Source organism: Neltuma alba, unplaced genomic scaffold, assembly GCF_004799145.2.
Source record: "Neltuma alba isolate B1F8T4 unplaced genomic scaffold, ASM479914v2 tig00011120_pilon, whole genome shotgun sequence".
NCBI lineage: Eukaryota > Viridiplantae > Streptophyta > Magnoliopsida > Fabales > Fabaceae > Neltuma > Neltuma alba.
The window spans coordinates 839-26,457 of NW_021635857.1; the positions used below are offsets into that span (position 1 = coordinate 839).

General features: G+C 34.8%; 4 protein-coding genes and 1 pseudogene across 4 annotated transcripts; 3 read left to right on the forward strand and 2 right to left on the reverse strand.

The window, feature by feature from the left end:
- Positions 1 to 370: 370 nt before the first annotated feature.
- On the forward strand, positions 371 to 1,212 carry LOC114761429 (uncharacterized). The gene has a single exon (XM_028950788.1). It carries the CDS (start codon positions 634 to 636, stop codon positions 1,036 to 1,038), a length of 405 nt encoding a protein of 134 aa, XP_028806621.1. The 5' UTR covers positions 371 to 633; the 3' UTR covers positions 1,039 to 1,212.
- Positions 1,213 to 3,200: 1,988 nt separating this feature from the next.
- Positions 3,201 to 4,838, reverse strand: LOC114761431 (uncharacterized protein C16G5.07c-like). The gene is made up of 4 exons (XM_028950790.1): positions 4,781 to 4,838; positions 4,008 to 4,150; positions 3,740 to 3,802; positions 3,201 to 3,497 (listed from the first exon to the last, which is right to left on the reverse strand). Exons 1-4 carry the CDS (start codon positions 4,836 to 4,838, stop codon positions 3,201 to 3,203), a joined length of 561 nt encoding a protein of 186 aa, XP_028806623.1.
- Positions 4,839 to 6,435: 1,597 nt separating this feature from the next.
- On the reverse strand, positions 6,436 to 9,177 carry LOC114761424 (L-type lectin-domain containing receptor kinase VIII.1-like). Its single transcript, XM_028950781.1, has one exon. The coding sequence runs from the start codon at positions 8,872 to 8,874 to the stop codon at positions 6,853 to 6,855; it is 2,022 nt and encodes a 673-aa protein (XP_028806614.1). The 5' UTR covers positions 8,875 to 9,177; the 3' UTR covers positions 6,436 to 6,852.
- A 5,809-nt stretch (positions 9,178 to 14,986) lies between these two features.
- On the forward strand, positions 14,987 to 17,393 carry LOC114761420 (WAT1-related protein At5g64700-like). The gene is made up of 7 exons (XM_028950779.1): positions 14,987 to 15,186; positions 15,303 to 15,365; positions 16,065 to 16,181; positions 16,277 to 16,514; positions 16,620 to 16,778; positions 16,897 to 17,048; positions 17,156 to 17,393. The coding sequence occupies exons 1-7, from the start codon at positions 14,987 to 14,989 to the stop codon at positions 17,391 to 17,393; spliced, it is 1,167 nt and encodes a 388-aa protein (XP_028806612.1).
- Positions 17,394 to 19,756: 2,363 nt separating this feature from the next.
- Positions 19,757 to 22,320, forward strand: LOC114761421 (WAT1-related protein At5g64700-like; annotated as a pseudogene).
- The last annotated feature ends 3,299 nt before the right edge of the window (positions 22,321 to 25,619 follow it).

Here is a 25,619-nt window from a genome sequence, read left to right on the forward strand (position 1 = left end):
ATTACTTCCTATGTATCTGCACCTGATAACGTATACTCAATATTTAGATAGCTTGATTAATCGTAAATGTCACCAATTTATTTGCCAATTTAGCCCCTATTAGCCATATCTGCATTTTTTAACACCACTTGGAGATTCAATATTCATCTCCTATTTCTAGAGTACTGGGGTTAACAGATTAAATTGAGCAAAATATAGGGAGTGATTCAAGAAGATTCAAAGTATGAAGGCTAAGTTTAAAATTAAATAAAAATATAGTCATGAAATGTTTAATTTTGAAAAAGACGACTAGGTGCAACTTCTTTGAGCTGTTCAACAGACAAACGCTTCGATCCTCCTAATGCTAACGGCAACAGACAACGGTAAAGTAAAACAGAACCTTCTCTCATCGACGCGGAAGCAAGACCCGTTCCTTCGTGCGACAAATATTCTCTCTGCCTCTTACCTCCTTTTCTCCAAACCCATCCCCCAGATCTTCAAATTCCTCAATTTCCGTCAATTAGGGTTCGGTTCAATTTCAACCCTCCGATTCCCCCTTCCAAATTGGTTCCATTTTTCTTCAATTTCAGATTTTAGGTTGGTCTCGAATTCGGCAGGCGAGCCTTCGGCAGCTCGCCTTTTCCGTATTCAATCATGGCCATAATCTCCCGAACCCCATTCTTTACGTGCTTTTTGGCCGTTGCGATTACCGTCTTCACCATCTGCCTCTCTCCCATGGTTCGAGCACAAGGCGATTCGTCATCCCTCATCCAGTTACCCTCTGAATCCTCCAACGAAGCCCGGAACTTGTGCGCCGGAACAGCACCCGCCTCATGTCCTGTGAAGTGCTTCCGGACCGACCCCGTCTGCGGCGTCGACGGCGTCACCTACTGGTGTGGATGCGCTGAAGCTGTCTGTGCGGGCGCTAAAGTTGCCAGATCGGGATTTTGTGAAGTGGGCAGCGGGAGTTCGGTCTCTCTCCCGGGTCAGGCGCTCCTATTGGTGCATATTGTCTGGCTCATTGTGCTTGGGTTCTCGGTATTGTTTGGTCTCTTTTGATTACTGACGCTAATTTGTGAGGATTTGGTTCGCTATGTCACGTGCGGTCTTCTTGGTCTATGAGCATACCTTTCGGGAATCTTTGCTTGGTTATTGCGAGGTTGTGTGCGCGTTGCTTTGTATGCAAAAGAGGGATTTATAGATATTAATCTTCTTTGCATTGATATTCTTTTGTCAAATACTGACCGGAAATTCTTGTATTGTGTATATCAGTTTTTTCTCACTGACGTTGGGAATTCTCGTATTATTTTGCTGCGGATTTTCTTAGTTTTAGATTAAGTTTGTCAGTAGTCAGTCATACGTCCAATGGATGGCTTTTCTCCAATTTCTCTTCGTGTGATGTTTGTTTTTTTTCCTTCCATTTTAGCATTGATAGTATACTTGAGAACACGTTGTATACATCAAGCATTAAAATTTTCGGATGACACAGCATGTTGTTACTGGAAGATTAATAATTTTCATGGTTTTTGGCAAACATAGTCATAAACCAGTTGTGGAAATATTATTAAGTCATGCCTTGCACCTGGTTGAAGTTAGCTTGAATGCTGCCTGAGAATATGATCTAGATTTTAGGATGTTATATTTTGGTGTCTGAAATTCCATGTGCATATATCTTCAGAGTTTATGACTTTATGTAAGGATCTTAGCTTCTTTTTTTTTTTTTTCATTTTATTGAACGAAAAAACACAAATGTCTTTAATTCTTTAGAGATAATTCTATAAGTCGTCCCTGTGTCTTATCCAACGTAACAATTTAGGGAAAATATCCTTTTCAGTACTTATGCTTATTTTGTTTAGGGACATAGGGAGTATGATTGTATAAATTTATCATTTTCTGTTTCTTCTTTGGGTACTTGCAAGTTCCCTTTTCTTCCTCTCATTTGGGGCCTTGTTGATGGTGTTGGTACTTGGCAGACCTGCCATCAGTTGGTTACCCCGCTTAATCTTTTTATGGCTTGGATGATGATCTGATGGGCAAGCTGTATCTTTTATGTTTCCTGTGTTCATAACTTACAAAATCTTCAGCACTGTGATGTCTGTTACATATTCTTCTTTCTACTAATTATAATTATTTATATCCTTCCAACGTATAGTTATGGATTGATCATTAACAAGAAAGGAAATGGTTATTACAATTATCTTGTTTGAGACTAAGAATCACCAGGTATGAATTTTGCAAGTGAAATGAGAAATAGCTTAGGACAATGGCGTCCGGTGTAATGTCCTCAAATTCATTCATATTTGAGCAGTTAATAAATTATAGCATGTACTTACTGAAATACATTCATCTTTGAAATTTTATATTTCTTATTCTTTCGAAAATTACCTGGTGACCACTGTCTAGGCTGCTTATACAACTGGATGGCAGTACCAACTAAAATTTTAGTCGCTTGAACCTTGGGTTGTTTGTTGCGTCCTTTATGTTATAGCATGTACTTGCGCAAATGTGAGCTTGCATAAAGCGTTTAAAATGCTGAATAGTTCATGGATTTACTTTTTGTGCATTATTCAATATAAATCAGTAACAATTGAATTGTAGATCATTCGGCCTTTGGCCTGATAACAAGTTATGGTTGGCAAATTGTCTCTTGTTTATGATGCAGCGCTCTTTTGATTCACAACAAAATCTTTTGAGCTGGTTATGGAATTATACTATTCCTTTATCATTAACGCCTGGCTGTCAGAACTAAGGTATTATTGGTGACAGTCGGTTCTTAGTTGTTTGGACACATTGATGTGAATGAGGCTTTACCCGGGAGATTAAGATATGCAGATATGCCGAACAGTTCTTTTTTATTACCTCCCTGGAATTCACTCAATGAAGTTGCCACTTTTACATGCAAAATTTGAGTGCGCGGAACAGGCAAAACAAATTTCGTTCCTCCCTGTTCACATTGCCAATTAGCAACAAATGATGTTGTTAAGGGTCTTAAATGTCAAGCTACAAATAGAATGAAGTTGTATCTAACTCCAATCATCAATACTGCAAGAACTGCTAGCAGTGACCTGACATTCAACTTGATTTTCAACTTGATTTTGCTTCCCGCTCGGTACTGAATTAATGCTTTGTTAAATCCACAGCTGAAAAGAAAAAGAAAAAACAATAGATGGTCTAAGAATTAAACTTTAATTATTAAGGATGGCGGGTATGGTATTGTTAGACTATTCCCTCTTCTTGGGGTTCTGAAGTGTGAACATGGGTCTGTCTTTATTATTTTCGCTCTTATCAGTCGTTGTAGAAGTTGCAGGGCTTCCATGTTGAGTCATGTTCCTTGAGCCCTTATTCTTCTTAGCCTCGTCAGAGTAATCGTTCCCCTCAATTTGTCCCATGGAAGTGGGTGTGCTTCCGACAATTTTCTCATTGGAAGCATCACCTAACAAAGTTTTGTACATAGTGAGAGCTTGAGCCATCATGTTAGCCGGATTGGATGCGGAGCTAGGAGGCAACATCGTTGTGCCCTGGGCAAAAAAAGGAGAGAGGTTTTGATACTGACGAGTAGTGCAATAAAGGAACTTTTGTGTTAATCAGCTAGTAGGGCTACCTCCTTGGCTATGTTACTGAAGGCTTGAATATATTGCTCCGCAATGCACAAACTCGCTTCCTAAAAAACCGGGGGGGGGGGGGATATTAACGCGTTCCCTGCCATTCCATGAGCTTCAGTTAAGTTAGTGATACATGCCATCAATAGAATATTTCATACCCCAGGTGGGATCACCCAAACGGATTTTCTTGAAACTTCAAAGGTAATGTAATATAGCCCTAACTACAACATCAAAAAGCCTATGTGAATTATCTAGAAATCAGATAATACAGAAGCTTGTCTTTCCAAAAGGGTGACATTGACAGGATTCTACACAATGAAAATCCAGAAAATTTCTAGACTGCGATGGACGACAGAAGTTTCAACATTTAATGGTAGTAATATATGAAGATCAACAATGAATTGAACTCATTGATGATTAGCTCACTGCTGATACAAGTCGTAAACCATGCAACATTAGCAAATTAAAGAAACCAGCCTCTAGTCCACCATTTTCTTTTAGTGCCTCTGACCCAAGGGCAAGTCCCTCAGCTGTTGCTCTGGCCCTAGCAAGAATGGCTTCAGCCTCACCTGAGGAAAAACAATATTAGTTATGAAGGTCTCAACGTACCAAAAGAAAGTAACATCATAGCAATACAACAATCATGAAATTCATCAGTTGCTTTCCTTCCAAGAATTGTGAAGTGAAGAAAACACAAGTAAAAAGCCGGTCAAAGTGAAATACAGTCAATGAGGATAGGTTATGATGAATAACATAGATTAACAACTAAAGAAAGATATCACCATAACCGATAGTTCAATATCCTCTAGTCACGCAAAAAAAAAATATAATATATATATCTATTTTACTGAACAAAGAACATCTATAGACGAATATTTTAACATAAATCACTCAAAAATATAGTCGAATGAAGGGTTAGCACATCATGTTTGCAGGTTATCACGAATTACATAAAAAATATTACTGTAAATTTGGGAGTGAATAGGACCTTGAGCTCTGTTAACTTGATCCATCTCTGCAGCTTCTGATGCCAAGATTACTAAACTCTCTCTTTCCGTCAGCAATGTTTCTGTGGGCCTGTCTCTCTCCTGCACAACATTTAAGGTCAACCGACGAATACACAAACTACAAAATGGATGAGATAATAAACAGAATATCATCCTTGAACCCCTTGAGAATTAAATTATCAGATTGATCACCTTCAGATTCAAGAATTTGAGCCCTCTTTTTCCTTTCCGCTTCTGCTTGCATCTCCATAGCTGCTCTCACTCCACGAGGAGGAAATGTATCCCTTGAAGAAGAATAATGGCAAAAGAGATATCAACGCAAATCCTGCCTTCTAATTAAGCCAAGGCTTGATTTTTCTTCTTTCCGAACGGATAAAAATGATTTTCCTGCTCAAAGTCTTTTTTTTTTTTTAATAACTCAAGAGTATCTTCGAGTTACTTTAGGTTTGAGACTAATCTCTGTCAGACTAAAAGTGTTAAGATTAAAATCACCCCAACAATTGCTCTTCCCCGCATTCCTATTCAAGTCCTATTAATCCTTAATTTTCAAACAAATCGCTGTTTGCTTGATATCGAATATTAATATAAAGCTCTAAAAACCTCTCAACTGATTTTTCACTTGAGCTCTTTCATGCTAATTTCACCTAGCTAATCAAGCTAAACTATATATTTATATTCAGGGAAAAAATTCCGTCCGAAATTAATGTTTTAAATTTCAAGCAAATCGGCGATGGCTTGAAATCAAATATTTCAATAGTTAAGAATGTGTTTTGAATGATTTCTTCCATAAATTAAATTATACATAGGGTATTAATTGTTTTTAGCCAAAACATATGGCATTAAGTTTAATTAGCTTCTGACCATGCAATATTTAGACTTGTTTGTTCCAAGTTCCCACACTTCGATGTCCCAACCTTATTACAAATAAACACTTTTTCATGTTTCTGTTTTTTTTTAAAGCCTATCATTAAGTACAACTATTACAGTTCTAGATTCCTGGTTGAAAGTAAAGGGCTTTTGTTTGAAGACATTCAAAAGGAAACTTTTTCTTCTTCTACAATATGTCTCTGAATTAAGAAGAATAATTAAGGAGAGTTGTGAAAAACGCTAATGCAGATGGCATGAAATATGAGTCATGGGAACCCTACCTCGACGACAACAAAAAAGACAAATCAAATTGTTCATGTCACTTAACTGATCAACTACGGAGTTGAACTATCACATTTCCACTTCTCGTTTTCCATCACTCATCAACTCTCTCTTGTTTTTATTATAAGTTTCAAATAACTAACTCATAAATAATGAATAATTAGTTAAAATTAGTTAAACAATAAATAAGCTAGGAATATACTTTTGAAATATACCTTTATAATAAATGAGAAAAAGGATAAAAAAGAATGTGTGAAAAAATAGGATTTATACATTCAGTATCTCGAAATATTTTTTTGGGTCTATCCAACACCCTGAAGTATTTTGTTATGCATTCAGCATCTTAAAATATTTTTTTAAGTGCATCCAATACCATAAAATATCTTTTGATGTATCCAGCATCTCAAAGTATTTTTTTTAGGTGTGTTTAGGACTCAAAAAATATTTTTGAGTGTATTTAGCACCAAAGCAAAAAAAAATATTACAGGGTATTGGGCGCCTCTAAAAAATATTTTGGGGTGCTGGATGCACTACAAAATACTTTAGGGCACTGAATATACTAGAAAAAATACTTTAGTGTGCTGAATGCATCTTAATCCCAAAAAATATGATAAAAGAGAGTATGACAAAGGAAAGAGAATAAATAATTAAGACCAACATTAAAAAATTACATTAAATATTAAGATAAACTCAAATTAAAGCTTATAAAATCGACTACAACCCTATCCAAATTTGAAGTTTATATACAGGAGAGCAAAGGGAGTATTTCACTTCATGCTCTCTTCATTTTTTTTTGGAAGAGCCAAATTTCATCAATCACATCACAAACAGATTCTACAGAGGAGGCCGGCAAGCTCCAAGTCTTATTCACACACACATCTACTCCTACTAAATCCATATATTCACAACCTATTCCGACGCCCTCCCTCATACTAACAACTTCAACATGCCGTCGACACACACATCATTTGATACATTTGCAGCATTTCGAAACTGATCCAAGGACATTATCCCAGAACATTAGAAGCAACCCTACCCACAAAAGAATCGGGAATATCAAATACGAATTGGATCCATGTCATTTTATTTATTTTTGAAATTTGAATGCTCCGCGGCTACCCAGTGAATGCGTCCCTAATATCATGGCTTAACTTCAGGGTGGTGCAAGAGTACGTATTGCAGAGACCTGTGTTGGCACTGCTGTAAGGGAACAAGGCAACAGGGCGATTTTTTGGAAGCTTAGGGATGGCTATTTCCATGTTCAGAAACTCTACCACTTGCTCCATGCATGGCCTTCCTTTGTTCTCATTCAAAGTGCAAAGCAGTCCAACTTCCAAGACACGAATTGCTTGCTCCATATTTATCAGTGATCCCATTCTTCTATCCACCACCTTCACTTTCTCGTCAATCTCGTGCAAATTCCAAGCATAATCCAGCAAGTCTTTGGCTTCTGGTTTTACATTCTCTTCCTCTACCCTGCGCCTTCCCGCTATCACTTCCAGCACAAATATACCAAATTCAAACACATCAACACCTCGACACACAGTGGACTCGAATTGCCTTGATTCTGATTCTAATAGTACAAACCCAAAGTCACCCAAGATTGCTCTGTAGTTCACATCAAGAAACACACTGCTACATTTCAAGTTCTTGTGGGCTAGTTGCTTAGAGTGGAGGAAGCTCAAGCCATCAGCCACGTCTTTTATGATTTTGAATCGACGAGTCCATGGAAGAACATTGCCGTCGAATAGCCACTTGTCAAGGCTGCCATTTGGGAAGAAATCATAGACCACCATGGTTTCTTGCCTGTCTGGGCACCAACCTCTTATGGGAATCAAATTGGGGTGGCGAAACTGGCTGATAGATTTGATTTCCTTCAACAACCGTCTCTTATGATCTGACCCATATGAGCTCAGAAACTGAGATGAGAATCTTTTCACAGCAACTCTTATGCCGTTAGGAAGCTTCCCGCAGTAGTACACACCCCTAGAATCACTACCCAATACCTCTATTTCATTGAAGGATCGAGTGGCAGAGGAAATCTCAGAGAAGGAAAAGCGGCGAGGCTTATTTGGGGGTCTTGGAACGATTGATTTTTCAGGATTTCTTTTGCGTATACTAATGAAGTAGAAACCGAGAACAACAGCAAGAGCCAAAGCCACTACACCTGTAAAGATTAAAAAGCTGCGAGAAGGTTCAAATTTAGATGAACCATTAGTACTCGGAGTTGCAGAGGAACTCCGAAGTAAGATGTTACCCTCGCAGGTATTAGACGAGGGAAAGCGAAGAGAAGCTTGAGAAGTGGAGGTGAAGTTCCAGGAAAGTATGTTGTGGATTTGGGTGTGGTTTCCTGTGGAAGCAGAGAATCCCACGAACATATACTCATTCAGAAAAGGTGAGAGATCCACAGATTCTGAGAAGATTGGCTTAGAAGGGTAATCTTCTTGGTTTGCTGATCCTAAACGAATGTCCATTCTTTTCCCGGGACCATCATAGGTAATCCAAGCACGGTGAACGAAACCATCCTTAAAGTTCACTCCAACATCAGAAACGTTGATGGTTTTAGAGGATTTTATGGTACCTAGATTGATGCCAATATGGTTGTCGTTTGGATCTCCGAAATCTGGGTTCATTCTGGTGTCGAATTCAATCGCCACTGCTTTGTAATTATCTTGGCAAGCATCGTTAAGCATGGCAAGCCATGGCCCTGGCCTTCCTACGGTGAACTCGTCAGGGACGATGATGAAAGTGAAGCCACTACCACCGTAAGAATCATCTTGTTCTGCGCTGCTGTAATTGATGAACTGAAAAGAGAAAGTGGATTGGAAAGAAGCCGGGGTTTGGGTTTCTGGGTCTAGCATCCGAATCGGGAAGGAATAAATGCCTCTTCCTGCTCGATGTCTGATATCTGAGGAGTCATCAGGAATTTGAAGAGCACCCTTTTCTTCTGAGAATTTGGCACTGCCTAGAAGCTTCACATCATGAAGAATTCTGGAGTTATTGCTTGCGCTGAAATCGGGGAAGTGGAATTGTTTGGTTACGTTAATGGCGGATGAAAAAGCAATAACTTGGTGTTCTCCAATCGAAGCTAGAAGAGTAAATACGCAGAACAAGAAGATGAAATAGAAGGAAGCCATAACAAGTGAAATGAAGATGGCAGCTCCAATGATTCAGCAGGACTTCAATCATGAATTTGCAGGTAGGTATAGCAAGACGCTTTGTGCGTTAGTGGTTACTGATTATTGATACTAGGGAGAAAGTTAAAATGCAGAAGCTGACAAGACACTGAATTTGACACAGCAAAAAAGGAATAAAAGACAATTGGACGTCTCTGAGAGAGGATGCTTGAAAGGAGCAATAACAGGGAAAAACATTAGGCGAATGAGAATATAGTCTGGGAATAAACTGATTAATGGACATGGATCTGGAGAAAAATCCATTTTAATTTTAGATGATGATGATGAATATGATAAAACAGGTGAATTATTCAGGGAGATATGTACGTACATAGGAATATGAGGCCAGAATTTGATTATAGAGACTTGATTGGACCATAATTATTTAAGTTATTTTGGTGGTAGGCTATCGCTCAAAATCAATCCTACCTCCTGACAAAGAAAAAAGGAATCAATCCTACCATGTTCAGTGATCCAAATGAATACGACAGGAAACCAATCCGTACGTCTCTCTTATAAATGTGGGACACGTGCTATGTGGATCCTTTCGTATTGCATGATTCCATCGGCAAAACCAATCACATCATTTGTTTCACCACGTTCTGCTTTGAATATTGGATTAACTTCAAATAATGGATGTTGGTGCAAAGGAAAGGTCACGGGCGTCTAACCCATGACCTCTTAAAGTTTTTATTTTACTGAGTTACACGAATTAATTTTATTTTTGGAAGTGATATATGGTTTGAATTTTAGTTAATTTAATTTTACTTCAGTTATGAAGTAAGCGACTCTGGCTCTTTCCAAAAGGCAGATTTTTTATTCATTCCCCTGTGACCATTTTTCATTTATCAAACTTCAGAAAATCCATCGGCATAATACACATTTATATTTAGCATTTAGAAGGTTTAATGGACTTTTTTTTTTTTGGTTACAAGAGGACTAAAATAAAATGCTCTCATAATAAAAAATTTAAAACCCAATGGGCAATTATCCAAATTTCAAAAAACATTTTATAAAGAAGAAGTTTGAGTTGTAGTTTTCTTCCCCTAATACTAAAAGTTGTGAAATAAAAGGATACGAAATTACCTACCCTTCTCCCTGGCACTTATTTTTTTTATATTTACTGTTTTCCTTCTTTTCCTTTTGGGCTGTAGTGTGAGAGTGTAAGTGGCCGTGCTTGGCTTGACAACGAGGAGTCGGAACAAGAAAGAAACAATTCGACCACGGAACCAATCATAGAGTTATATACATGAACAACGTAACTACGGACAACCTTGATTTGATAATTGAAGAACAGAATCGTTTTCAAACTCCACAAATATCAGAGTAGGGCAGCCCAAAGTTCTTATTAAGCAGATAATGAGTATTGGACAAATTGAAGCAGATAATGAAGCTTCGGCCAAGCCTTTCAAAATCTGTGGTGATCAAGCTTGGGAAAATTAAAAGCTACTGTATATAGTACTTCTTCCGGTTTTTAATATAAAAATTAATTAACTAATTTAAATAGATTAAGAAAACTAGTCAAGTTAGTTATTTGTGGTGCTGTATTTCTTAAAATATCATTACTAATCAAATATATTAGTTAGAACTGCCATTATTACAAGGACTGCTTTAAAAAAAGATAGATATATATAAGAGACAAAATGAATTAGGGAGTTATATTTATGACCAAAATAAAAGCTAAACAAACTCTTATATTAAAGATTGGATGTAATATATGCTCCTATATTCTGGTGAATAAATTTCTCCAATGAAAGCTTGATTTTTTAAAAATAAAAAATAAAATATATCATACAACTGTGTTAACATTCAATGAAAACGTTCCTGCTAAGTTTTGTTTGGCAAGACATCCCATGCTCATTACAAAAATGGCCATAGAGTGCTCATTTTAATTTAGACCATCCAATTTAAATGGTCTAGATTTAATTTAAACTGTTCTATGTTTTAAATAATTTTTTATTTTAATAGATATAAAATTTAAAATAAAGGCAATCTTATAATTAACACTGTTTTTAAAAAATTATTATTGAAAAATTTGCAAATTAAAAATCTTAAATATACGCAGCTCGTATTATATCTCAAATGGTCTGGATTTTATCATAATGATAAGTGCACGGTACTTGTCACTATGATAAACACTAAATAAGGATTCATTTTGTTCTTGTTCAGGAAGATGATTAACCAATGAACGGAATAACATCATTAATCTGTTAATCAATAACTTCCTTCGGCAACTGGCTGGCGTTTTATTCTTTTGGGCAGCCAGTTTGTGTTGTCCGAAAACTTGATTCTACTTTTATCCATCAGGTGTATACATTGCACATTTGAACCGCCTAACTAATTAATTATTGAATCCTATTTTGGCTTGTTGCTTAATTTTGATTTCTGTGAAAAACGGTAAATTTTGATATTTTGCCCCAACTGAGTTCAAAATTTTTATTTTTCGACAAGTTGATTTTTATTTTAAAACATGTGTTATTCGAAAGGGTATTTGGATTACAGAGTCTGAGGGAGAAGTTTTGTTTCAAATTGCATAAAATATTTTTTTAAATGAGTTTAGAGGTTCCTAAACACCCCCTAAAAGAAAAATTATTCTGATAACAGCTTCCGGTAAATTAGTGCAATCTTTATATAGTTTTCGTTCAATCTCTAATTAATCTTGTAATTTTTATACTTTTTATGCACTTTCTCTATAATCGATTAAATAACTTATAAATGTTTACAAAAAATTTAAATTATAAATTTAAATGATTTATATAATGTCCCAAACTCACATAATTTATATTATATGATGAACAAATATGCATTTAAAATATTTTCTATCCATTCAAAAGAAATCTAAATAAATGGGTTTTAATATGTCATGAAGAATTAAAATTATATAATTTTATAATGTAATCCAAAATTTATAAATTTCATAACATATTAAGAAGGTTGAAAACATAAATTTATAATTTATATTATTTTTTGTTTTATCAAAAATTATTTTTTTTACATATATAAATGTTTAAATAATTTTTATGTTAAGGAGAAATATTTTGGTCAAAATAAAAGTTTAAAAGTCATATTTAACAGTCAACTAACGGTTAGATGAATGAAAATATAATCTCAAATATATAAGTAGAGATGGTAAAACAGGCTGGCCTGTAACCAGGGGCTCAAGACCATGCGCCTCTTGGCAGGCTCACATTCTGCCAGCCCAAAGGGGTGGGCTGGCGCTCGTCAACCTCTATCCTTTTTAAAAATTTTTTTATATATATTTAAAGTTTTTAAATTAAATTATGAATTTTTATAGACTAAATTCTTCTTATTCTGATATTTTCATATAAGTATATAATTAAATTAATTTCAAAATTTGAGATATAAACATATAATTCATTGTTAATAGTTATTTTATTAATATAAAAAATGGTAAAACAATAAAGAAAATGAGAAATCAAATTTAGAATCAAAGTTTCTAACAAAATACATAGTTATATGTAAATTAAGTGAAAATAATAAAACTTTTTCTTATTAAAATTAAAATAAAATTGTAAAAAAAATTTAAAAAATAAAAAACGGGCTGGTGGGCTAGCTCGTGGTGGGCTGCGACGCTTGCAGGATGGTGGGTGCGGCCTAAAGAGGATTGCATCAAAATGGTTCTTATTTTCTTGAATCCAACCCACCACCCTATGATGGGTTGGACCCAACTCATACTACCGATTCTATTATAAAGAAAATTTATGTATCATATATTTTGATTTCAAATGAGGTTTATATATATTTTAAAAATAGAGATAAGGTTTTTGTAATTTAGGTAAAACAGAGTAATCAATGTATTTTACTCACTTGGTTATCAAATTCTTATATGGAGTATAAAAATTTTGTAAACCCCGATTCAATTAGAACAAGTCGGTTCGATCTGGGTCTAGCAATCAATCAGTACCTTCAACGTCATTAATTATATGTTATTAATGATTATCTCCTTATTTCCTTCGTTTAAATGTCACAATGTGTATTTCCCATTTAATGCAGTTAATTACGTGTTTTAATGCCATTAATTACATGTTGTTAATGATTATTTACTCATTTCCATTCTCTTCATCTCTTTCTGCTCTCCCTCACATGGAGACTGGATGAGCAACTAGGAGCAGTGCAACACCAACCATGGTGAATGAATGAAGAAGAACTCGAACATAGGCAACAATCAAGGACTCGCGAATATTGTATTCCTAATTAAGAAGCAGTGGTCAGCAACGACGATTGGTGCAAACAAGGCAGATTAATGGTAGATATTTGTTTTTCGTTTTACTTAGGTGTGACTTGTTCTCTCCTTTTCTTCCTCTTCTTTACAAACAGAAATTGTTGAGTGTCATCTGATTTAATCAATTATCTCATAAATGCATGTAGAGATTTGCTGCATTACTGTTTAGATGCTTTAGCACATTATTTCTGAAAAATATTATTTAAAAATATAATATTGAATGGAAATATGACTTACTTTTTGTGTGTTGGCGGTGGGTAACATGCTTTGTTTTTTCAGGCAAATCGGAGTCATATTTCATTCATTTTTGGAATTTTGTTTGTTTGTTTAGACAGGCATGCTTATTGGGAATTATTTTTCATCTATTCTAAGTGAATCATCCATTAAAATATGTGGCGTGATATGATTCTGTAATTTTTTTAAAAAAATATTTATCCATGTTTTTATACAGTCTATCATAAATATACAATCTGTTCTAAGTAAATTTACAAATGCTATTACAATTGTAACTTTAATCAAATCTACCACCTCATGGGAGAGAAGATTCTAGTTGTTCATGAAGTTTAGTTTATTCCGGTTCACGTATAAAATATTTTGGCAGGTGCGGGGATACACGTATCAATATGATATTCTAAAACAAACAAATTTGAATTTATAACATTATTCTAATCCAAAAGGCTTATGATAAACTCGACCGCTTCAAAATAACTCACAAAATCTCACCTAGCTTTTTCCCCAAGTAAACCATCTATCACTTTAATTAACCTTTTTTCTCCTAATAATAACCTATTAGCAAATTAGTCTTGTGAGTAACGGGTGATTTAATTTAGGGCCATATCTAAAACTTTTGGAGCCCCGGCCCCTGGGCAAAATTTTTAGAGGCTTGATTTGGGGAAAATGATCTAATAAATCTAATAATGTATATAACCTAATACATCGATTGTCATATAATTTATTTAAGTGAAATTATTTATCAAAATTTTATTTTCAAATTATTCTAACATTTCACTTTTAATAAATAATATGTATAATTCATTTGATTTGTTCTGTAACATAGTTTATATCGGATAGTGTTTAAGTAATTTTAATTAAAAAAAACTTATTTACGAAACAGCAACTACCATATCAATAATATTTAATAAACATTTTTAACGTGATATTTAATAAAAAAATTGAAATATATATACATATATAAAGACCAACAATATCGAAATGTTTGATCTAATATTATTATTATCATATTCATCAAAATATCGTCTAATATATATTGTGACTCCTTATTTTATATATCCTATATACACATATGTATATAAGGGGTATAAATAAATAAGATATCTCTTTTGGTCTTTGGAGGCCAAATTGGCCTATATGTGTGCCTTGCCAAAGAGCCGTACGATTTAATTTCATCATCTTTCTTAAATTGGAGGCCATACTTATCGATATCTTTTGTTTTTTTCCTGCCAACATAATTATCGATCTCATATGTGCAGGGTAAAAGTAAAACAACTTAGTGAAGAATTTCAAGAGAGATAGCTAGATAACGACCGATACTCCCTAATATAGAAGATTGGGCTCTTTTCTAGAATACCATTACCTATACTCCCTCACGAAATCTCCTTCCCTTTATCCACACATTCCTTGCTTATAACCTCTCTTATTACACTTTTCTGGGACAAGCCGAAGATCGAGACCGACTCTTGAATCCGTTTTTACTCCTTTTGCTTTACACTGAGATCAATACGCGTATAATACATATATATATATATATTTATGGAGAGAGGAAGGCAATAAGTGACATAGAGATCGTAGTAATTGATCAGAGAGGTATTCATGGGAGGTGTGAAAGAATGGTTCAAGTCGTCGACATCGCAGGCCGTAATAAGCATGTTATTGGTGCAAGTTTTCGCGACAGGGATGCAGTTGCTGTCGAGGTTGATTCTGGTCGAGGGCACCTTTGTTTTCTCACTCATTGCTTATCGTCATGTCGTTGCTACCCTCTGTGTTGCCCCTTTTGCTTTCTATTTCGAGAGGTGTGTGTATATATATATGCTTCGTTTTCCATCTCTCCATTTGTATTCTTTTTTAGTATACATTTTTTTAGTAGAATATATGTAATGGTTGGCCTCTTTTGTGTTTGTTGTTGCAGAGGACATGCTAAGAATTTGAATTGGTCGGTCTGGTTCTGGGTCTTCCTCAATGCATTAGTCGGGTAAGCAAACACCCGTTAACGTAGTTACTTGTTTTGTGAACCTTAAATTTATGAATATACTAAGTTTGCTCACATTCTATGAGGACTTTGGGTTATAAATCTGTTAACATGGAACATTTTTCATGAACCATCCTCCATGTCTGCATCCTTTGATCCTTTCTTCTTTCACTTTTACTTTCGTTAGGCTTAATAGATTTACTGAATGAGGCATCCTTAGTTAGGTTTAGGATTAAGCTTAGGATATCCATCCACTGCAAGTACTGCATCTCTTGGCATGATTTGTAGCTCCCGCTTCAACAAATTCGGATCTTGACGAATAACAGCAGCATGGTGTTTGAATTCTTATGGTTTACGGGTTGAGATTGAATTTAGCTAAGAATGTGTGTGTGTGTGTGTGTGTGTGTAAAGATATGCCAAAACCAAAGAATTATAACAGTTTCGAACACTATGCTTTATGTTATTTTTATATTAAGTAAAACAATACCGAAAAGTAGAGAGAATTTCTAGATCTTGCACATTTATTTTCAAATTATTCTAACATTTCACTTTTAATAAATAATCTGTATAATTCATTTGATTTGTTCGGTAACATATATAGTTTATATCGGATAGTGTTTAAGTAATTTTACTTATTTGTATCACAATACGTGTACTGTTAACAAATCCATTTTCTAATTAGAAAATGCTGACATTTCTCAGGATAATAATGGCAATGGGCTTCTTCTATTATGGTCTACGAGACACTTCAGCAACTTATTCAGTCAATTTTCTTAACTTGGTTCCCATATTTACCTTCCTAGTTTCTATCATATTCAGGTATCTGAGTATACATATTTAGATATCACCTTGATGAAAAGCTCTACTCTATCACAATTACTATATAATAAGTATTGATTTACAAATGATTGTAGAATGGAGAAATTAGGATTGAAGACATGGGCCGGTAAAGCCAAGGCCATTGGGACAATTATATGTGTTGGAGGAGCATTAACCACTAGCCTTTACACTGGAAAGGAATTTTATATTGGTCATCATAGTCATCACTCCCCTCACACTGCTTCAGCAAAAGCACCCAAGACTCACATGCTTCGAGGCACATTTTTTCTAGTTGCAAGCTGCTGCTCATATACAGGATGGTTTATTGTCCAAGTAAGTTTCCTACCTCAAGCTCTTGGCATACATGGTCTCTCCTTAGAAGAGAAAGAAGCTGCATTACTATGATAATTAACCTTCCTTCTCAAAGAATTTTAACAGGTGAAGTTGCTAAAAGCTCTTCCATTGAAGTTTTGGGCAACAATGCTAACCTGTATCACGGCTACAATTCAAGCTGTTTTGGTAGGGCTATGCATCGACCATAGCAAAGCTTCTTGGTCTTTAGGTTGGAATATGGAACTGATCACTATAGTATACTCAGTAAGATTTTTGAACTTAAATAAATCAAGATTATTAATTTTCTAAGATATCCCTATTTTTCTGGTTTATCTTTTACAAATAACTATGAATTATTAATAAATGGGATTTCTTTGTACAGGGGGCCCTCGCTACAGCTGCTACATTCTGCTTAATATCTTGGATCGTTACATTGAAGGGGCCTGCTTATCCTTCAATGTTCAATCCACTAGCTCTTATCTTTGTAGCCTTTTCAGAAGCTCTTTTACTGGGTGAACCACTCAAAGTTGGAACGTATGAACATTGTTACTTCTTAGATTTCCCTTTTCTTATAACACTAGCTATCTCAGTGTTAGTATTATTGGGTCCACAAGTCTGATAAAAATAAGATCTCTTTGCAGCTTGGTGGGCATGGTTTTTATCATAACCGGCTTGTACTGCTTCCTGTGGGGTAAAACAAAGGAGACACGCAACATGGCCCAACCAAATGAAGCAGCTATTGGAGTTTCCACACTCACACCTTCTGATTCTGCTAGTTTTCAATCAACAGCCAGAGTAATTCCAAGTGCTTCGCCAAACAATATGGTTATCGACATAGAAAATAGTGATACAGTAGAAAAAACCCCGAACCTTAATTAAACCTAAAGAGAAGTGATCAGGGCAACTAGACATGGTTAGTATTAGCATTAATATTTTCTCAGCTAGTTGATGTATCTTCTTTTCAAAGAAGAAGAAATAGAGGGGAAATAGGAAAATGTGTGGAAATATCTGATGATCATTCCAAGAACTATGCTTTTGCGAAGTAAATGTGGATCCTGATTATATAACGGACTCGGAAATGCTCCTTCAATACTATATAGAAGCTCTTGAATTGAGGGCAGCATAACAATAAACCAGCTCCCCCATTTCATCCCAGTCAGGAACTTCCACTTTGAGAATCGTCTCAAGAATTGATTCTCTTATATCAGTGAAAGGGTTCTCAGAATACCTTACGAGTGACACATAAACTATCTGCAAAATCTCTATGGATATCATTGGGGGGGCTGGTAGAAAAGCTCATTCCGTCCTTCCATCTTCTTGAAATTCTTTCTTTCTGCCTCTTAATCATCTTACTCTTCTCTGTAATTTCCATGGCGGCTGATGAAAACAAGTCCAGTTTTGGCGAAGAAAACTGAAACTTTGAGTTCTTATAGATATACACAAAGACGCGCAACAGGAGCCTACCATGAGTATTGAATGCCTTAGGAATATCAAATGTTGAAGCCATTTAATTCCACAATTGAATGTCAATGAAATCCCTGTGACTACTTTTATTGGGAATGAATATAATAAATTTGAATCCACGAAATTACTAGATTTTGAAAGTTTGTAGGTTCTTTTTGATAACAAAAGTTTTGAGATATTTAATTCTTAATTCTTTGTATGGATTATTAATCGTGATCATGTGTAGCTAAAAGTTTGTAAGTTCTAATGGAAATACCTGGGCGTTGGCAAAGAGACGACCAAACAAAAGATATAATAAAAATATACTCTTATTTTTCATATTAATTTGACGTTCAATGTGATACTCTTTCTCCCTCTTCTTTTCAATTGATTGATGTGATTACAAGTAGTTGAAGAAAGTAGCGTCTTAGTTCTGACGCTCTATCTGATATGTAAATTATAAAATAATGATGTTACATTAATTTAAAAATGTACATTGTACTATATAAAGCTATTTTGCAATTTTGATATGAATCTATATTTTCATTTTAACTCTAATTGCTTTTTTAAATATAAACTTGTTCGAAAAGTATGTTTTTTATAACTCCAGTGCAATGTATGTATTTTTTTTGTTTAATATCTATTCTGTTTTTGTAATCTTTACATATGTATATATATTTTGCATTCTGTTCGTGACTTTTGTGCAATCTACGTACAATTTTTGGGCAACCTTTATGTAGTTATTCTGTAAATGCATGATGATGATGATGCTAATTTAAATATAATTGATAATTTTAAATAGAGAGGTAAATATATTATTAATAAATTAATTTCATGAAATATAGAAATGAAACACATTTTATTTATTCTGATTTAATAGTTAACTCTATAGATTTTCATCAATTAAATCATATTATGATCATAATATTTTCACATAACCTTTATGTAGTTATATAACTAACGCATTCCATTAAACAAAGATACACAAAACTATATACTGTCCATTTATTTTATGCAAAATGGTGAATTAAAAGAATTTTTTTCACATAACCCGGTCAATGATAACAATATTGGGATGATCTATCTGATTTCTTTATATTGACGATTTCAAATGCAATGCTCTCTCTCTCTCTCTCTCTCTATATATATATATATATCTTTTATTTTGAAAAGTGGGGTTGTTGAAATATACTACCTCCGGTCCTTATTATAAGATCCTGTTTGACTTTTTATTTGGTCCTAATTATAAGACCCCAATCCATTTTGTCTCTCATATTTATACATTTTTTTCCAAGATAATCCTTCTAATAATGATAGTTATAGCCAATATACTTAATTAGCAAGGATATTTTAGGAATGACAATACTTATTTATTACAAATAACTAACTTAACTTACTTCCTTAATCTCTTCAAATAAGTCAACTGGGTCTTATAATTAGGACCGGAGGTAGTATCTATTAGTTATATCCTGGATTATCAAAATTGATTCTCAAAACGATTTAAAATGCAATGCTATATGCATATATCTTTTATTCTGAAAAATGGGGTTGTTGAAAGATATCTACTAGTTATATCCTGGATTATCAAAAGTGATTCTCAAATAAACCATTCAGTACTCAACTTTTTCCCGAACAAACCAAGTAGCAACTTAATTAATAGCAAATTAACCTAACTGCGCTCCAAACAAACAAGTTGAGTGACGGCTGATTTAATTGGGAGAGCTAACTCTCTTATAGAAAGATTAGCCGCACAAAATCCCCCTCCTTGCTTCACACTACTCTTTTACATTTTTGAAGTAATGGAATGGTTCATGTCGTTGACGTCGCAAGCTGTGATGAGTATGATATTTGTGCAGGTTATCGCAACAGGGACGCAGTTATTGTCCAGAGGGATCCTGGTTGGTGGCACTTCCATTTTCTCACTCATTACTTATCGTTATATCGTTGCTACCTTCTGTGTTGCCCCTTTTGCTTTCTGCTTTGAGAGGTATATGCTTTTTCTGTATTCTCTCATCTTTCTGCATTATTCTTTTTCAATACACAGTTTTGCTGTCTTTCTTTTCTTTTCTTGTTCTAAATTTTGTGTTACAGAGGCCGCACAAAGAAGTTGGATTGGTGGGTCTGGTTCTGGGTTTTCCTCAATGCATTAATTGGGTAAGTCAGCAAGTATTTAGTCACTCATCTTTGTTTATCAGTAGTTCCTCTCATCATCCTGCTTTTTCTATATCTTGATCCATCCTTCGCTGTCACTTTTTTCAACCTACCCAGTAACATATTAAGAGGACATTACACTTCATGATAGATTTGTCAAATGGGGCATCATAATTAGGATTAGGATTATGATAGACCCACCAACTACATCTTTCGGTATGATTCACTCTCTTACTTATAGGACTCATGACTTACTGGTTGTTGACATTGAATTAAGCTACAAAAGATTAGAGATATTTGCTAAAACAAAATAGTAAAAGTTGAATAAAAAACAACACTGAAAGTAGACAGAACTTCTACCTCTGTGCAACATATAGATGAAGAGAAAAAGGGATACACACACATATATATAGGCCACCCAAATTCCTTTTCTTTTTCTCTCTACTTAGTTTTAGTTTCTATTTCGAGAGAATACATGCTGATGTATATTCACAATATTCATTCAATCGACCGGCACATCGACCCAATCAGGAGAGCCATGTTTCTTCCTTTTTTATGTTCTGCATGAGAATATTACCACCCCCCTTCATCTCATATCTAATTCAAACGAGTTTAAAAAAGAAAAAAAACGTAAGGCAAGTAATCTGGTCTTAATGAATGGAAGAATGCATTAGTTATCTACATACTTTGTATTATTAACAAATATAACCTTTCTAACTACAAAATGCTGCCATTTTCAGGATAATAATTGCAATGTTCTTTTATTATGGTCTATGAGACACTTCAGCTACTTACTCGGTCAATTTTCTCAACTTGGTTCCGGTATTTACTTTCCTAGTCTCCATCATATTCAGGTATCTAATTAAGCATCTTCATGCACACAAATTGCTAGAGAGCGACTTTCATGATATATACAGCAGATCTGCTATATCACGTACGATTACTATATAATAAGCATTTATCTACAAATGATTGTAGGACGGAGAAACTAGTATTGAAAACATGGGCGGGTAAAGCCAAGGCAATAGGCACAATTATTTGCGTTGGAGGAGCATTAACCACTAGCCTTTACACAGGAAAGATTTTTTATATCGGTCGCCATAGTCATCATTCCTCTCCTACAGAACCACCCAAAACTCACATGCTTCGGGGCACAATCTTCCTAATTGCTAGTTGCTTCTCATATACAGGATGGTTTATGATCCAAGTAAAGTTTTCTTCTTGTTCTCGCAATATATAGTAGTGTCTCTATTTAGAATTGAAATAATTAATTTCCATTACCGTGATAGTCTTCCTTCTTAAACTGTTGTAGTTTTGAAATCTAACAGGTGAAGTTGCTAAAAGCTCTCCCATTGAAGTTTTGGGCAACGATGTTAACATGTATCGTGGCCTCAATTCAAGCTGCAATAATAGGAATATGCATAGACACTAGGAAAGCTTCGTGGTCTCTAAGCTGGAATATGGAGCTCATCACTATAGTATAGTCGGTGAGATTTTTGAACTTAAATGAACTAAGATTTACAAGTTTTTGAGATATCTTTGTTTTTCTGGCTCGTCTTTTGTAAATCGTTATGAATTAATGCATGGGATTTCTATGTATGTATAGGGAGCTCTTGCTACAGCTGCTACATTCTGCTTACCATCTTGGGTCGTTTCATTGAAGGGGCCTACTTATCCTCCAATGTTCAATCCATTGGCTTTTATCTTTGTTGCCTTTTCAGAAGCTATTTTATTGGACGAACCACTGAAAGTTGGAACGTATGAACATTATTATTTTCCAGATTTGTCCTTTCTTAATTAATATTATTTTTGATATTACTATCTCAATGTTAGTATTGGGTTTCACAAATCTAATAAAATAAGATCTCTTTACAGGTTGGTGGGCATGGTTTTGATCATAGTTGGTGTTTACTGCTTCTTGTGCGGTAAAACGAAGGAGACTCGTAACATGACCCAACCAAATGAAGCGGCTATTGAAGTTTCAACACTCATGCCAGTTGACTCTACTAGTTTGCAATCAACAATCAGAGTGATTTCCAGTTCTTCACCCAACAATGTAGTTGCCGATAATAGGACCAATAATATGGGATCCCGTAGGTTCAACCCGCCAACTGGTGGATTGATTGCAGACTCAATTGGGCAAAATGCCAGCCCATCAAAGTGCGAGGTATTTCAACCCGCACTGCCTAGTCCATGGATTACAATTGACTAGCTTACTTTTTTTTAAAAAAAAAAAATCTCTAAGTGTATATTTTTAAAATTTTAATATGTTGCTACCATGATTACTTTGTTTCCTAATATCAATTGCGGACACAGCATACTGCTTCTCTATGGAAATACCTTTTTTTTTTTTTAAATAAAGAAACAAGCAGGTTAGCTTGCTGAACAGGTTTGAATTGATGTGATGCCAACCCGTTAGAGTACAAGCTATTTCAACTTGTACTATCTATTTCGCAGATTGTGACGACACCATATTTTGGGCTCTAATCAATATAGAAAATATGGTTACAAGAAGTAGAAGTCCTAAACCTTAGACCTAAATCAAAGAGTGGCCTGGGCAGCCCGGCACGATTATTAATATTAATATGTTTTATAAGTATGTAAGTATATAGCAAGCCAAAATTGTTTAGGTATGTGTATGTAATTAAAATACACACAAAAAGCAACCGTCATGCAAAGATTTTATATGTCACAATTGGATTTGCATTGGGTGCTCATCAGTTTTGATGAGCACCCAATGCTCATCAGATCTGGACCCTCCAGGTCTGATCTGGACGGTCCAGATTTATTTTTATTTTTACTTTTATTTTTTAAAAATAATTATTTTAATAGGTATAGGATAAAAAATAAAAATAATCTCTTAACTATCATTCTTTAAAAATATAACTTTTTCTATTTTAAAATAATTATTTAATAATATTAAATCTGGACCGTCCAGATTAGATCTGGACGGCCCAGATTGCTCATCACCTGATGAGTACCGAATGGGAACCCGTCACAATTATAATATAATAAGAATGGATTCATAAATGACTGTAGAGTGGAGAAACTTGGATTGAAAACATGGGCCGGTCAAGCCAAGGCTATTGGGACAATTATATGCATTGGAGGAGCATTAACCACTAGCCTTTATATAGGAAAGGAATTTAACATTGGTCGTCACAGTGTATCTGTGTATGCAGCATGGTTTATTGTCCAAGTAAGTTTTTTACTTCGATTCTGACAATAGACAGTCTTTTGGTGTAGAAATAGAAAAAATTTCGCATTATTGTGATAGCTAGCCTCCCATTTTAGATTGACGTGTTTATGAAATCTAACAGGCGAAGTTACTAAAAGCTCTTCCATTGAAGTTTTGGGCGACGATGTCAACATGCATCATGGTCGCAATTCAAGCCACAGTAATAGGGCTATGTATAGATAGTAATAAAGCTTCTTGTTCTTTAGTGTGGAATATGGAACTACTCACTATAACATACTCGGTAAAATCTTTGAACTTGAATGAATTAAAATTTTTAAGCTTATGGTATATCTACATTTTTTGTTAGTCTCATGGGAATCACTACAAATTAGCGTATGAGATTTCTTTGCATAGGGGGCACTTGCTTCAGCTGCTACATAATATATTGGGTTGTTACATTTAAAGGGCCTACTTATCTTCCAATGTTCAATCTCCTAGCTCTTGTTTTTGTAGCCTCTTTAGAAACTATTTTACCGGGTGAACCTCTCAAAGTTGGAACGTATGGAAATTTTTTACTTTTTAGATTGACTTCTCTTTAACTTTACTTCTTCACAAGTCTAATAAAATAAGATCTGTTTGCAGCTTGGGGGGCATAATTTTGATCATAGGTGGCCTGTACTGCTACGTGTGGGGTAAAACAAGGGAGACACAAAGCTTCACTCAATGAAATGTAGGAGTTGTTTAAGCTTCCACAATCGTGCCTGCTTAATTATTCCGCTGGTTTGCAATCAACAACGACAGTAGCTAGTTCCAAGTTCTTCAACGAACAATGCAGTTATCAACATATAAAAAATAGGAAAGACCACAAGTTTCAAACCTACATAAACTAAATAAAGAATGGCCTGGGCGGCCAGACATGATTACTAATATCAATATTCTATCAGCAAATGAATGTATTCATCTCTTTCAAAGAAGAAGAAACAGAGCGAAAAGAAGAAACTTATGCAGAGATAACTTATTATCATTACAATGTGAATGCGAAGGAGTTTGCTTTGGGAAATAAATTTTGGCCTTGATCGCAACAAAGACTCAGGAATGCTTGTTCAATAACTTGATGAAGCTCTGGTGAGTTGAGTGCAACATAACAGTAAACCAGCTCCTCCATTTCATCCCAACCACGAACTCCCACCTTGAGAAACATCTCAAGAATTGATTCTCTTATATCAGTGAAAGGGTTCTCAGAATACCTTACCACACAGAAACTATCTGCAAAATCACCACGCACATCATTGGGCAGCCTAGCAGAAAAGCTCATTCTGCCCTTCCATCCTCTTGAAACTCTCTCTTTTCCCTTCTCAGTCATCTTACTCTTCTCTGTAGTTTCCATGGCTGCTGTTGAAAACAAGTCTACGTTAAAAAAAAAGAAAAAAAAAAAAAACTGAAACTTTGCATCCTCATAGATGCACAAAGACGCGTAAGAGGAGCTTACGCTGAGAATTGAATGCTAGTGTTGCAGGAACATGAAGCCTTGGAGCCATTTTATGCAGCAATTGAATGTCAATGAAATGCCCGTGTCTGTTTTTATTGGGTATGAATAAATATAAATATAGATATAGATATAAATTCGAACACGCAATCCTAGACTTTGAAAGTTGGGCTCTATAATAGAAATGACTGAGCGTTAGCCAAAACAGAGAACCAAAAAAAGAAGAGCATTTTCGACGAAGACAAGAAAAAAGAGCAGAGAATCTGAGTTACAACTTTGTAACAATGAAAATATATGAATATGTCAGTATGACTGCTATAGAATGAACATCTTTTCTGTTTCCTACTGTTGTTATAAAATTATAATGGAAGTAGAATCAAAGACATTACAGTAATAGAACGTGACGCATCAACCACCTTTGCTCTTGTTTTTCGTATTGTTGGTGGGCGCACGACAATATCATATACTCGTTTTTTATATTAATTAATTGAGATTATTAAAATTTTTCTTCCCCTTTCCTTTTGATTCCCTCGTACAAAACATAGGGTTAGGATCGTTCCTACTATTAGCTGCTCACTACTCACAATGTGTTTGGCATATGTGATTTTGTTATGGTATAATTTTATTCTTGATATTTTTTTCTGCAATTTTAATTTCAATGCAATTCTACCCCTGTTAAAATTGCAAAAAAAAAAAGGGGGGGGTGAAATCGCACAATAAAAAGATTATGAGTAAAACTGCACTTAAAAACTAAAACCAAGATTAAAATTGCATCTTTGTCCTTTTTTTTTTGAAGAAAATTTATAATTAGTTGTTGTAGCGGGGAAGAATTGTTTTTTTATGACTA